Genomic DNA, 15,029 nt, shown 5'->3' on the forward strand with positions numbered 1-15,029 from the left:
TTTTCTACTGCATGACATTTATTTCAATTTAAAAAAATTTATTTCATTAACTAAATATAGACTAAAAATTTTATTTTTTCAGGAATTATTTTTAAGTATTTTAATAATTGATTTAATTGTTTAAGATTTTACGATAGAACGCATTTCAAACGGATTTAACTTAGAAGCAGACGCCCGGTCGCTGAGTGATAGCGCTTCGCACTCTCATGCCACAGTTCTTGGGTTCGATCCTCGGGCAGGGCAAGGTTGACTCTGCATTTCATCTCTTCAGTGGGTCGATAAATGAGTACCAAGCATGCTCGGGAACTAAACACTGGGGGTTCCGCGTTCGGCTGACCTCCTAACCCGGACATCTGCTCCTGCACCCCAGAGCCCAAGGTCAAGAAAGCTGAGATGGGTACAGTAGGCATTGGCCCTCTCTGAGCTGTCACGCCACTGAGTTTAGTTTAGTTTAACTTAGAAGCGAGCTTAATTTGCGCGAACAAAATATGAAAACCAGTTCGAATGTTGAAAGAAAGAGTAAAGATTCGAAAAACAATTATTTGAACGCTTTCAAGTTTTAGCTGGCAATAGTTTAATGTTGTAATTTAACTGGAAATTTAATGCTCTTTACTCCCGCCTTTTTAAACGGTGATTTGTTATATTTTAGAAGCAAATTTTTTTTGGAGAAAAATTTGTCAATTTGATGTGTATATTTTGCTTTACTTCATTTTTGAAAGCGAAACTAAAAATATTAATTATGGTCTCTTAATACGGAGCACCTTGATATTTCCTATTTATTTCATATAATTTCATTCATACTAAAAGAATTTTTTTAAAAAAATTTATAACAGTTAAGTTAAAAAAGGAAAAAAAAAAACTCCTGTTTTAACGGGAAAGATTTAATGGAATTATGATTGAAAAAAACTGAATTAATTTTCAAAAAGAACAATGCTGCATTACTGAAAAGTAAAATAAAATAAAGATAAAAAGTTGCATTTTGTGATGCTTTTTCCTTGAGAAATTATTTAAGTATTGTACAACATTAGTTCTAGTGACCCTTCATTTAGGAAAAAGGCAACTTTAGGAAAAGAAACGATATTTGATGCATTTATAAACTCGTTTTCATGTTTGTAAGTGCAAAATCTTACAGTAAAAATTTAATTTCTTTTTTTGCAGGAGTACTTAAGTGTTTATCAGAAATTCGTGCCAGGCAGGACTCGATGAAATTCGTTCTTTTCGGTGACTGGAAGTCTTTGCGAACAGCTAACAATTTGGATCTAGAACTTGATTGCTACGAATGTGAAGAGCTTAACAAAACAAAATCGATCAAGATAACGTAAAATTAAATCCTTGTTAAGCAAAATGGTCTTCCCTCTATCATGAATTGCTATAAATCCTTTCGAAAATCCTGTAACGCAGACGATATTACCGGATCATTTGCAATAATCTCTGTTGTGTAATTAAGGAATACAGAAATGTCATACGGAAGGTAATGCAGGTTAAGTTAAAAAGAAGTTGTGTTAACATGCATGTAATTCTTAAATTGCGATATTTTGAACAGTTTTATTTATGTGGAAGGACTATTAATTAATCATTAGAACTATCTATATGTTTACATTTTTTTCCTCTTCTTGTGTTTCTCAAATAGATGTGTGAAGTTGAAGTAGTTTCTAAATCAGATTCACAGTTTTCAAGTAGTTCAAATTATTTTTAAATACTCATGCTGATTTCTTTTTCTATCTGCAAATTATACTTTTTAAATAATGATTTTTAAAGAACTACATTGATTTATTGTATTACTAACTAAAATAATATAGTTTATTAACATTTATTAAAATTGAAAAAATATTTTATCCGGTAAAGAATGTGGTTTTCATAATTTTCATTTTAAACTACTAATAAATATTCCTATAAATACTATGTTCATTAAAACAAGATTACTTTTTACGTAGAAACAAAAATAATTAAATATGATATAATAATGTTTAGTGAAATGTATTATTAAAATAAACAAAACACATATATAGTTTACAATGATACTGTAAAATTTAGATTTCTTCAAAATGTTCTGATTAAGTATATTTATGTAATATAAATTCATGCATGCTAACTATAAATATATTTAAGTAATGCATACTTTAATCTTCAATTTTCTATTTGTTCTTTGAGGAAAATAAATTATTTACTCTGAAACTCATATTCTATTTCTTAATATTATTCCCTAGTTTTGTTCTAGACACAAATGAATAATTCGGGGAAAAAATACAAAAGAGACTCACAGAAATCTTTTAAGAAACGAATTTTCAGTAAATTTTCCTTTTGAAACGTAAGACATAAAGGTAAAAATAATTTCGGAATATCGTCTGAAAATGAAAGTTTCTGAAAACGGAAAAGGAATGAAATGTAATTAGATTAAAAACGAAAAGAAGTGAAACGGCAGACGAGAATATCTTGAAAGAAAAAGAAAGTGAGGCTCTATTGGTAGCGCTCTTAGCTCGCTTCTCACCGTGGCGGTGAAAGAGGAAAAAGATGAAGCTGAGTTGATGATGACGCGAAGAGTCATCGGGGCATTAAGGCGTCTGACAGATTCAATCCCGAATTTCATTACATCCCTTAATTAAAATCTGACGGAGCGCAATGAGCAGGTCGTCTTCAAGTAATTATAGCGCCTCTTCATAGCAAGTACCGCTTCTCCAAAAAGTCTAACTTTTTCCATCTTCCGAAAAATGAATATCTAGATCTTCTTCCAGAACATGTCACTTTTATTATTTTTCTTTTTCTTCTGTCCTCCGCCAGAATAGTCTGCTTGATTTTGGTATCGATTAGATATTTATGGCAGAATTAATACTCTTTTTCCCTAAAGATGGAATTGCGTCGAGTGGGTTTTGGAATATTCTCCATCAAAGGTCATCCGTGCGCTTATTGATTCTTAATTAAATTTTATTAATTTTGATGGTGGATATGAGAGAAAAACCCTTTTGATCTCATAAACTTGCACTCCTGAAGGATGAAAAAAGCTGAAAATAGGAATGATTCTGATTTGTAAAATATTTTTAAAAAGATTTTTGAAATTATTTTTCAATCAAAGTTTAAAACGTATTTTCTTGCCGAACTTTAAGGATTTAAAGTTTTCTACAAAACGTACTTATTAAATAATATCCTTTGCTTTGAGGTATAATTGCTTTTAATTAATGTAGTTCTGAGATAAGATTTTAAACATTCATATTACATATATAGATAGATTTTTAAAGGAAATTTTTCAGTCCTTTGTTGTATAATTAGAAATGAATAATTTATTGTAACAAGATATCAGTCGTATTATTGAGATTTAAAAGAAAAAGTTATAATAAATGTCTAGTTATAAAAAAAAGTTATAATAATAAATGTTAAGTAATTATTAATGCTCAGAAGGTATTTAAAGTGACAATCTCTGATTAAGCTCATTGTTCATACATAAATAGATTTTGAGGTTAAGGAAATAAGATTTAGAACGTTTTTCGTCTATTTCTCTTTATTTTAGAAATTAAAACCTTTGTAAATTTTAAACTTCAAAGAAAAAAATTTAAAATGAATCATATAATTTTTGTCAAAGGAACGAAGTCCATTTAGTAAAATCAGTGTTTTATGAAATTTAAAAATATGAATTATCTACAGAGAGATTATCTGTTCAAACAGATTAATACATGATCGAAATTTTCTTTAAAAAATGCAAAATAGTAATTTATCATGTAATGATATTTTAATTGCTTTATATAGATTAAATATTATTTGCTTGCAATACAATACTTACTCATAGTTATGTTTCAAAATGAATATGGGATTTTGAAAGCGATTGGAAAAATTATTTAACAATCGTTTGGTGAAAAAATTGTTTAGTTGTTTCACTTAATAATGTAAGTATAGTTTTAATAATTTCGAATAAAATATAGTAAATAAAGACAGCTTTAGTGGTAAATATTATTATATAACATAATTTGTTGATTATGTAGAAGCATGTTTCTCATTTAAGATACATGAATGAAAAATTTACATCGTCAATATTTACATCATACTTGATGTAAATATTGCTGTTGTTTTCTGCTTTACACAATACGTAATATTATACAATTCAGAAATAGATCGGAAGAAAAGATTTCATATGCAGCTCAATTAATGAGTAACAATGAAGGTTCCTTCAGTGCTAGTTTAATAACATTTAAATATTGGACTAAAATTTGTCAAAAGTCTATACAAACATAAAAATCAGACGTAATTGAAGTTACGGTGACTTTTTATTTATTAAGTATAGTATTTCTCTACGCTTTACTTGTGGAACATTGGAAGTATTTTTAAAGTGCATGAAGGTATGTACAGTATGCAAAAAAAAAGAACAGAAGAAAAATAATGCTTTAACTTTTGATCTAGGGATTGAATTGTCGCGTATTAGCAGACAATCTTGGTGATTCTAGTGGCTAACTTTGAATCATAATGTCTGGACGCAAAATGGTAGTATATATTTGTTTATGCTAAGTGAATATTGTAAATGCCCTATTGTCTATTACTCAAGTTTTAGGTAAGAACTAAGGAAACAAAACATCATCCACATCTATTTTATTTCTAATTTCCACCGAATAAATCGTTATAATGAAGCACATCCGTTACCACGATCTTCTTTTTCAAAAAAAGTATCAGCATTTTTAAAAGGGCGCTTTTGTACAGATAGTCTTTTAAGATATAAAATCAAACACATACAAAATAAAGCATATTTTTTATAAGTGTTGTTACATTTTGCCTTTTGGTGTGCTTCATTAGTTTTAGTCTTAATTTCTTAATGAAAATATACTTTAAAAAATGAATTAGAACAGACTTTTTGAAGGTTACAAGATTAAGATGAAGTTCTCCCTTTTTATTAAACGTTTATTTCTCTGCATTTTGTATGAAAGATAGAACGAAATTTTAAAACACAAAAAGGGAATTTTTTTTTAATAAGAGGTGTATTTCTAAAGATGTTTTACCGTTCTAAGACTTTTTAATACTCTTATATGTTGAATCATGTGCGCCCTAATAAAGGTATCTGTAAGCCTTTGATATTCGTATTTATTAAATTTGCTCATCTATATTTCGCTAAAAAAAAATTGTGTGGAAAAATTCATATAAATTTTACATGAATGAAATTCAATTTAGTCTATCAAAAAAATGAAAAAAAAAAAGTTCTTAATAAGCTGATTTTTGTATATCATTAAAACAATCGTTAAAACATAAATATACCGTGCTTGAACGACACTCCAATGCAACGCAAGTTTAATTGTTCGAATCATAAAAAGTGCTTTAATGACTCCATGATTGCTACTAAATAACAATAAAAATAAACGATTTTCCACCGATTTATGTGACGGAAATAAAAGCAGAGCATGCTTTTCCAATATCTTAAATGCTTGTAATCTGTTTTTAATTTTGTTCTGATTTCCTTTGGTTCATCCCAAAGTTTTCATGGCCGTAGTAATTTTTGGCATCAGTAGCACGTGCTGTTTGTGCGACGTAAACGACAAATCCCATTAGTCTTTTTTTTAAAAAAAATAATAATCATTTCTAACTTCTTCCGGCATCATGAAAGAGCGGAAAAATTACAATTTTCGTTTTATCTATTACCCTATTATTTGATTTCCCGTCATCGGCAACACTGTTTATCGATAAACACTGTAGCAACTTTTTTTTCTTCTCAAATTTGCCTGGGGATAAGCATCTGTTCTCGAATATCGATTTCATTCGTAGTGCTGGGGGTAGAGAGGTTGGGGATTGAACATAATTGCCCGTCAACCCCTAAGCACTGCTGAAACTTAAGAGAATGAGATAAGGTTGTCAAATTTATATAAATAGATGGACTTTGACGCAATTCCAATTATCTCTTATTATCGAATAATTAAGTTCATTTTTTATTTCGATTTTTGGAGGTAATAATATCCGGGGGTAAGCGTGCTATGTCGTGACGTTCAGAAGTGAAAAGAATTTTCCCTTTCTTCAAGAAAGAGAAATGATATGTTATCACATGTTCATTAAATTCATGACTATCTTCCTTATCAAAAAGTCATTATAAAAAGTAAATATTATCTCGGATATCATTTCTAAATTTTATTTTTCTATAACTTAATTGTTTGTATCATTTCTTGATTCTTTCTTCCTCATTCATACATTCTTTATTTTTTTTTATCTAAACACTAGAAAGACTGAAACTTAGTATATACCTATATTGCGCAAAAGCAGTCAAAATGACTGCATTTTGAAAAAATAACTAATGTGTAAAGAAATTTGTTTATTTAATTTTCAATATTTTTTATATCATTCACAGTTATATGACAAGTTATTAGTAAATATTAACAATAAAAAATTTGCTTCATTTGGAAAGAAAATATTAATTTATGCATTATTATTTGTACATTTTCTGCAAATGAAAAAGCAGTCAAAATGACACTTCCTTCAGGCAACCTAGTGTTAAACAAAATAATAAGGAAAGGTGAGCCAAAACTCTACAGTTTGGGTTCAGTAGCAGCACCAATAACTTAGAGCCCACCTGTAAAATGTTTAAAAATACTCTTCTGGAAAATTTATGAGTTTTTTTTAATTAAATTAACTTTCAGTTTTTTTAAAAAATAGTTGCGTTAAATTATTATTTGTATCGTTTAAAATTAGTATACACAATTTGGGACACCCTTTATTAGTATTAAAAATAAGTGTTTGTGACATGGAAAAATTTAATTTTAGCATTTCAACCGAAATTCTATTAATTATCTTTCCTTTAATTAATCAGAAAAGTTTCTAGCACGTTAATAATATTTTCTTCTCAAAGCTTTTTCTAAAGAGCCATAGACTAAATTTTTTAAATAAAAATATCATGATAAAATATTTTCACAAAAATATGGTTCATATTATTGCTATAAAAAATACTTTTTACCTAGAAAGAGTTTAATATTTGGATCTATGTCGAAACTTTAAACACAGTAAAAAAATTCCGGATCAAATTCCGGTACTTTTTGCCTCAAAATCCTTCTTTACCAGAAAATGTTACAGAACAGTAAAAATCTGATACATCGCAATTTGTACTGTAATAATTACAGTTAAATTATTGAATCAGCTTAATTAAATAAGTATTACTGTAAAATTCTGGTATAATATTTTAAAGCCAAATATATTTTACGGATGATGCACTCTAAGTGTCGGTATTTAATACCGCAATTTGAACCGGAATGTTAAAAAGATTCATTCAAATGTTCAAGAGTCTGACGTTTATATTACCACTAACACTGACAGATAACAAAGCATGATGAATCACAAAATCGTTCAAATTTTCTGCACTATTAATAAGTTTCCAACTCTATAACCATAGAATTAGATACTATTGCCCATCTGAAGTAGAAATAATGTTCAATTTAAAACCAGTTAATTTTTACAATAGTATGGTTCAACGTATCAACAATAAGGTTCAAAATTTTCTGAGTTTTCTAGGAGTGTTCATATTGCGTATTTAATTTTTAAAAACAATAATTATTTATAGAAATAATAATCAGAAAATGATATCCATTAAATGTATATGTTTGAAAGTAACAGCAACTCATTCACAATAGCTTTGTTATAAATCTTATTATATCAGTAAGCTATTTACTGTATAAAAATAGAATTAGCACATAAAATTATGAAATTTAAAGTTATGAAAATAAATTTAATTTTTAAAATTTCCCTCTCAAGCAAAGTTTTTAAGTAATAAACGAAAACCTAAAAGATTAAGGAAGTGAAAATCATTTAATATTTTGGGATGTTAAATCTTAAATTTTAAGGTATTTTCTCAAAAATATAATTAAAAATAACTAAACATCAAAGTGCAATGATTTAAAAAAAAACTTCAATGCTTTCTTTACAAGAAATAATGTTTCTTTGAAGAAAATAGCATCAAATCATACGTAATGTGGTATGATAATAAGGATAATGTAAGATATAAAATAGTAATATAATAGAAAATGTTCCCTTAGGAAAAAAAACACGTAATTAATTTCATGTATAAAAAGTAACACTTAGTTATAGTATAAGTGCCAGTATTGAAAGAAGATGAGAACTTTTAAATTTAAATTATTTATATTTTTCCTATGAGAAACTTTCTGCATTTGAAATAATAACAATACAAAATATTTTAAATTTAGAAGAAAAAAAATTATTGTTTCAAAAAATTCTTGTTTAGTTCAATTCTTAATTGATCTAGCAATATTGAAAAAATAATCCAATCAAAACGTGATGTTTCCAGAATTATACAAATCAGAATGATTTTGTTTTCGTTTTCAGATATAATGTGGACAATCAAAATTCAATATCTTTCAAAATATATTTAGCTAATAATTTGGGATAACCATGAGCGTAAGAAAATCTCACTAAGTGACTTTGTATAAAAGCATGAATTGTATTGAATAACTGTATAAAAATAATATAAGACAGTTTCAAAACAGAAAAGCACGGGGGGAAAATTGGGAATGTAAATTAATGTAACTCAAAATTCTCTTTTGACACATTTAAAGCACTAAAACTACATTTTACAAAACAAAACATAAAATCTCAATTAATGTGTCAAAATTTAAGATTAAAATTAAGTTCATCCTGATTTACATTCATTTTAAAGGGTAAATACTGGTTACCAATAGTGTGGTATATTCTCCTCGTTCAAATAGTAATAAAAAAAGAAGCTATTTTCTGATCTTTTTGATGTATCGTTCTTTTAAATGAGTAAACGTATAACTATGCGTTCGTAAACTTTAAATGTTATGATTCACTTCCAGTTTGCCATAAAGTTCAGAAACGTATGACAACAGAAAGTTTGTGGACAGCTTATATTACTCTAAAACTTAATCAGCACCAAAATATTCCCATTATATGGTAAAGAAAATTTATCCGTGGCTTCCCATGAAATGATTCTGCAATTTTAATTTAAAAAAAAAAAGAATGCGTGATTTCTTATATTTTTAAAACAGAGATACTGATAATTATTTGAGTAAATCGAACTTGTTTTGAAACAATTTATTTTTTCCCCTTTTTTAATGGATCATTTTGGCAGGAAAAAAAAGAGTAGGTTCTAATCATAGTTGTATTTCCACAAATATTTTTTTTTTAATTTCAAAAGTTAACTTGTTCACAAAATTACTCAACTCTTAATATTACATTACTTAGCATTATTTAGATTAAATTAACATTACTTAACTTTTAGCAATTGAACTTTTTTTTTGAATTTATATTTAATTTTTTCCCCAAATTATAATTAATTAATTATAATTAGGCATGGTTTTTGATTGCTGATATATGGTTTTTAATTAATTAAAAACCACTTTGTACCGATAAAAGTAAATAAAGCATAAAAAAATAATTGAGAAAGAAATTTCAGAATTCAAATAGGTTAGAAATAGACAAATATATTTCTGAAACTTTGAAATGAGTTAATTTTGAAAAAAGTAAAATGATCTCATTTTGGAAACAAAAGCCTCACAATCGGCTTACGAATCGAATTAGAAACATTAAAAAAAAAAAATTGTAAAATAAATATTTCGTACATAAATGTGATCAAGTTTCATTTCATGTGTGTTAAAATTTTTTTTACAAACTTTCAGTTGGTTTATCTTTGTGTATTGTGTAAAGAAGGGCGAGACATGAAAGACAGCACAACAAAGCCAATTAAAATGAAATACTTTATACATGAAAATTTCTATACAGACACATATATACACTCGTCTTTACGACATACAATATTTATTCATGACACGTTTACATTCATGATGGAATTTCTCATGACTGCAAAAAAAGGTTCCAAACATTACATGATTAAAACTGTTGCTTTTGATGATTATCTTTGAAGAACGAGTATCTTAATACTTGTTACTCAATACCTGTTATTTTACAATTGAGATGTAAATGTCAAAATTTATTAATGCACGTTTTTGAGCTAACGAATGATTCACTGCCATTAAAAGTTTGTAACGAGCAAAAACATCGCGTAGCAAGAAGAGAAAAAAGCTCTTAAAGCCCATGAAAGAAATCAATAATCTAACCTGTAATACAAGATGGTGAAAAAAAGGGCTTTTAACAATATGTGCAAGAAATCATGCCGTTGTTTAACTTAAAATCCAAGATGGGAAAAGGGCCTTTAACATTTCGTGAGATGATTTTTTTTAATATAGCTTCAAAATCTATTGGTATCCAACATTTTAAAACCCATCAAGTATCTTCGTATAATTTAAAAAGTAAAGTTTCAAATCAAAGGTAAATTTTTTTATACAACCGCATTCAAGATTTCATATTATGATTAATAACTTAAAAGCAAATTTTTATTTTGCAACTCGATTATTACTTTCAATAATCAGAGATAATCACCTCAAGCAAGCACAGACCAAGAGGAAAAGATTTAGGTCTGAACAAATCCCTCACCTTTTTTTTTCTTTATTCAATTACGCATTCATTCACTTTTAAGTCCAAAGAATGACGATTTACGAATGACCAGACAAATGTTGAATTCGGAGTAAATGACAAGCCAAAACCATCAAAATAAAATCTTAATCTCTTTTATCCAGGATTCAGCAACGGATGATTTGTAGCAGAGGAAGATGGAGATGGCATTTCGTAATCATCTCGATCTGTGCTGATGGGGGAAGATCCACAGCTACTAACATAACTATCTGTCAGGCTGGTTCTTCGGCCCATGGGGGATAGATTTTCACTTCTCTGTGCAACCAGGAATCCGGCTGGTTGTTGGAGCATGACTGGATAGGGATGCATGTATTGGGAATGGACCCTTTTTCGATTGCTGTCGGAAGCTAGGATGTTTGCAATGCTAAAAGGGTTTTTGGATTTGTGAATGTCTAATGATTGGTCTTTGGTGGGTGTCATGGAGGATGAGGTGTGAGGGTGATCTTCGGTAGTATCGTTTGTATTGTCTCCATCGTCATCGGAATAGTCAAGATGATCACTGTTTTCAGTTGAATATGACATTGTACCTGAAATTATAAGTTAAATCTCTATATGATTTGTAAAACCTAAAATATCTTTCTTCTTTTATAATAATTACAAAACTATCAATGTGATGGGATAGTAAATAATTTAAATAAAATACAGTCGAACCTCGCTAACTTGACCCTCGATTTCACGAATTTTTCGATATTTCGACGTAAAAATATTCCCTTTAAATTTCCTATACACTCAATGTTAAAAAAACCTTGATTTCACGATTTTTTTTTCCTAATCATTCGATAACTTGAATTTTTTTCCATAAATAGTGTAGATTTTTTTTTCTGAAAATAAAAAAAAAATTCCAAAAAAGAAAAAAAAAATTAAGAATAGAAAGCCGATTCTCATAATCAATTCTCAAACAAACACTTTCTGCAGTGGACAATGTAAGGAGATTTATTGAGAGGCAGATGAATTCAGAGGAGAAATTTAAAGCTATAGTCCACTTAGAAAGTGTTATAGATTAACTTTCTTACACATCTCTAAGGCAAACAACAATTGAATCTGTTTAAGTGTAAAAAGTGCTTTTAGAATAAATATGGAATAGTAAGTAAGGTATGTAAAGAGCATTTTCCTTTATTCTACCATTGATAACATGCGATTTTCGATAGTTCGAATTTTCTGTATTTCGAATTTTTCCTCCTCTCCCTTCAAGTTCGAGATATCGAGGTTTGACAGTACTACATTTTTATTGTACAATAATTATATAACTATTTTCATAAATATTTGACTGCTAAATATTCGTCATTATGTTCTTTTTCTTTTAATTTTTCTGTGCATGATTTGTAAAACATAAAATAGCTTTTTGGGATAATGATCAGAAAACTGTAATACAAATGGGATAGAAAATTTTTTGATAAAAGGTAAAAATAATAAATTTATATTTATTATAACTATTTTTACAATTGTTCCAGTCCTAAATATTTGTTAAATTTCGGAAACCAATTTTTAATTCTATACTAAAAAGCAATCAAACCAAAGGGGGAAAAGTGTTTCAAAATTCGATCGAGCAATTTGTCCGAAAATCGATCTCAAAGCGGGACATTTTCCCATAGGCTTATTTCGGGGACATTTCCCAAAGCGGGACATTTTCCCATATATTGGTAGAAACAATAAAGTCCTTATGTTTATCCATCTTATTTATGGTAATATTAAGTTGATAAATTTTTCTCATAACAAGAGTACGCGATGATTATTCTACTATTGAAAGACTATTTTCTTCCAGTAATAAGTTTTTCTTTTTAATGAGAGAAAATGGGGAATGATACACGGGAGAAAATAAGAATTTAAATAGGGAGTTTACCTGAAACTTGTGGCAATCTGAATCCCATCCCATCCAGTAACAGATGTAGCTCTGTTCCAAGTAGAGATTCGGCATCTTTACAAGGATTAAGACGAACTAGATCACTTAATGTTTGTCGCACTGACTCAGCCATGCCACTGGAACCACCTTTACCTACAAAGTACACATGGGAGTTTAAATTAATAAAGTAGTATCGAAGTAATTTGCAATCTGAAAACAGTGTTTAATTTCTCGGCTTAAGTATCATCTAACCTCAATAGTTACAGATTTTCAAAATCAAGATTCTAAGACTAACATAGAAAAGTGTATAGTTTTTGTATGATACGAGGTATTTTACACTTCTGTATAATTTTAGTTTCAAGACATTTCATATTTTTTACACATAAGCAGATAAACAAATACAATCGAAGAAGCTTAGTTTTTATGACACCCAAAAAAAATAAATAGAAAATAAGAGAAAAAGTAAATTTTTTCCCTTTTAATAGGCCTCATCATGTTTAAGTTCATTAAACAGTAAAAACAGAAACAAATATCTAACAAGTCTTTTTTTGAAATCACATTTCAAAGAAAAATTGTTTCTTAAAGATTTTTTTTTCAAACACATATTTTTTTATTTAATTCTTTTTTTCTTTACTTCGGCCTTGATTTTCTATTTATTATTTTTTAGTAACAAGCGTTATTCAAAATAATTAGTTTATTTTATCAAACTTCATGAGATAAAGTCATACCTACAAAAGTGTATTCAAAACACTTAAACTACTTTTTAATAAATTAAATATATATATATATATTATATATATATATATATATATATATATATATATATATATATATATATATATATATATATATATATATATATATATATATATATATATATATATATATATATATATATATATATATATATATATATATATATATATATATATATATATATATATATATATATATATATATATAGATAGATAGATAGATAGATAGATGATATCAATACATTATATCTATGAATTAAAAAATTATATCAATAACAACACGGCATGAAATGAAATATTATTTTTCATCATTTGAATAATGGAGTAAATGTAAGGAAATAGGCTGACATCCAAAACCTGATATTATCTCATTTTAAATTAATTACCACTTCATTCATTATGAATCGGCACATTTAATTGGATATCCACATTATAAAAATATAATCAACGTCTAATATAATGGTATCAGTCAAATCTTAATCACAAATGGATGGCAAATTGATTCTGCAGGTCACGTTGTAAAATCATCGGCTCCGTTATTACAGTAACGAAAGATTACAGGTATGGAGACTGTAATTAATGACGTCTATGATTACTGATGGCTCTCTTAACTGTCCATACTTCCAAAAACAAAGGGAAGTGTTAATTTTATTTATGGCCTGAGCAGAATCTTGATACAAATGAAACATTTGCTATGTGACGTGTTTAAAAATCATGCTCCATCTGATGGTTATGTAATTTTTCATTCCGAGTCTGATTAAACTGTTTAAAAGTTTCTGTGTTCCTTAATTCCAACTGTGCTTTGCAAACTTATTATACTATATTTAAATTACAGTAAGCGTTAGTTTTAAAAGGATGATGATGGTCACATTTTATCGTTAATGAGACGCAGTAAAAATTATCTTCAAAAAGCTTTAATTATCGCAGCACATTGATTAATGAATGTAAGAATTCTCATGCTTATTTATAATTTATTATGTTTAATTTAGTTCTTTTGTGTTTACTTTCAATAATTGTTTTTTTAAAAATTGCTTTTTACTCGAAGTTTACATTATAATTGCAAAAAGTTTAATGTTTCACAACCTCTTCATTCCCTAGGCTGTATGGTGGGTCGAGTCATCCCAGGGAGTTTTGAGAAGGATTCGATTTACGGTGCTAAACACTGGGTGTCTGATTGGTTTACAAAACTGCTAAAAGTTTCTGTGTTCAACGATTACAATAGTACTTAGCAAACATATTACATAACATTTTAGTGACCATTGGTTTTAAAAAAGATGATGAAGGTCACAGTTTATCTCTTATCAGAAGCAGTAAAAATTACTTTCAATAAGTTGTAAATATTGTATTGCATTCATTAATGAATGGAAGTGCTCTCATGCTAACTTATTATTTTTTAGGTTTACCCATTAGTACTTTTGTTTTAACTTTTGGAACAATGAACAATTATTTTTTACTAGAACTTAACAGTAAAATTCTTAAAAAAGTTTAATTTTTACTACTTTTTCACACCTTAGTCGATATGGTGGATCGAGTCTTTTCCCGAGAAAGTCTGATATGCAGGGCTCGATTCCAAGTACTTAGAGCTGGCTGTTTGATCGGATTACATTTTTTTCGATCTCGCTTTATCGCTAGCGTAGTAGGGAAAAGTGGGACTGACGCTGACTGATAAATACCACCTTCTTCTTTCCAATTTAAATTGTGGCAGTTTAGTTCCACGTAGTTATGGACTTACTCCAGCATTGCCTTCAGATCGTCATTATGAATTGAATGCTAGACCGTGGTCAATAACCCGTTAGTGTGGCTTAGGTACAACGTTAAGAATCAAATCAGCAACATTTCCTTCACCTGTTCAACACAATGCTTTTTCGTTATTTTCAAAAAGAATGTTTTTTTTTTTTTTTTTTTTTTTGAATATAAGTAAATTTGTTTCCTAATAAAATTTGGTGTAATGATAAACTTTATGTATTAGTTTTAACTTCCTG

The 15,029-nt window shown here is 28.1% G+C and overlaps 1 protein-coding gene across 2 annotated transcripts in view; it reads right to left on the minus strand.

Annotated features, from left to right (window-relative positions):
* Positions 1 to 9,658: 9,658 nt before the first annotated feature.
* LOC107444630 (uncharacterized) overlaps positions 9,659 to 15,029 on the minus strand; it is a 59,112-nt gene continuing 53,741 nt past the window's right edge. Inside the window, exons 4-6 of one of the 2 annotated variants that reach the window (XR_011636845.2) lie at positions 12,293 to 12,445; positions 10,047 to 10,979; positions 9,659 to 9,946 (exon numbers count right to left, since the gene is read on the minus strand). Coding sequence is in view for 1 of the 2 variants with exons in the window: in XM_016058842.4 (XP_015914328.2) it covers positions 10,549 to 10,979; positions 12,293 to 12,445 (584 nt within the window). In the remaining variant the exon portion in view is untranslated. Of the gene's footprint in view, positions 10,980 to 12,292; positions 12,446 to 15,029 lie in introns of both variants that reach the window. The other variant, XM_016058842.4, reaches the window with a different exon arrangement.

The sequence above is a fragment of the Parasteatoda tepidariorum genome, chromosome 8, assembly GCF_982258835.1.
Source record: "Parasteatoda tepidariorum strain Cologne lab strain chromosome 8, Ptep-v5.0, whole genome shotgun sequence".
Classification (NCBI taxonomy): domain Eukaryota; kingdom Metazoa; phylum Arthropoda; class Arachnida; order Araneae; family Theridiidae; genus Parasteatoda; species Parasteatoda tepidariorum.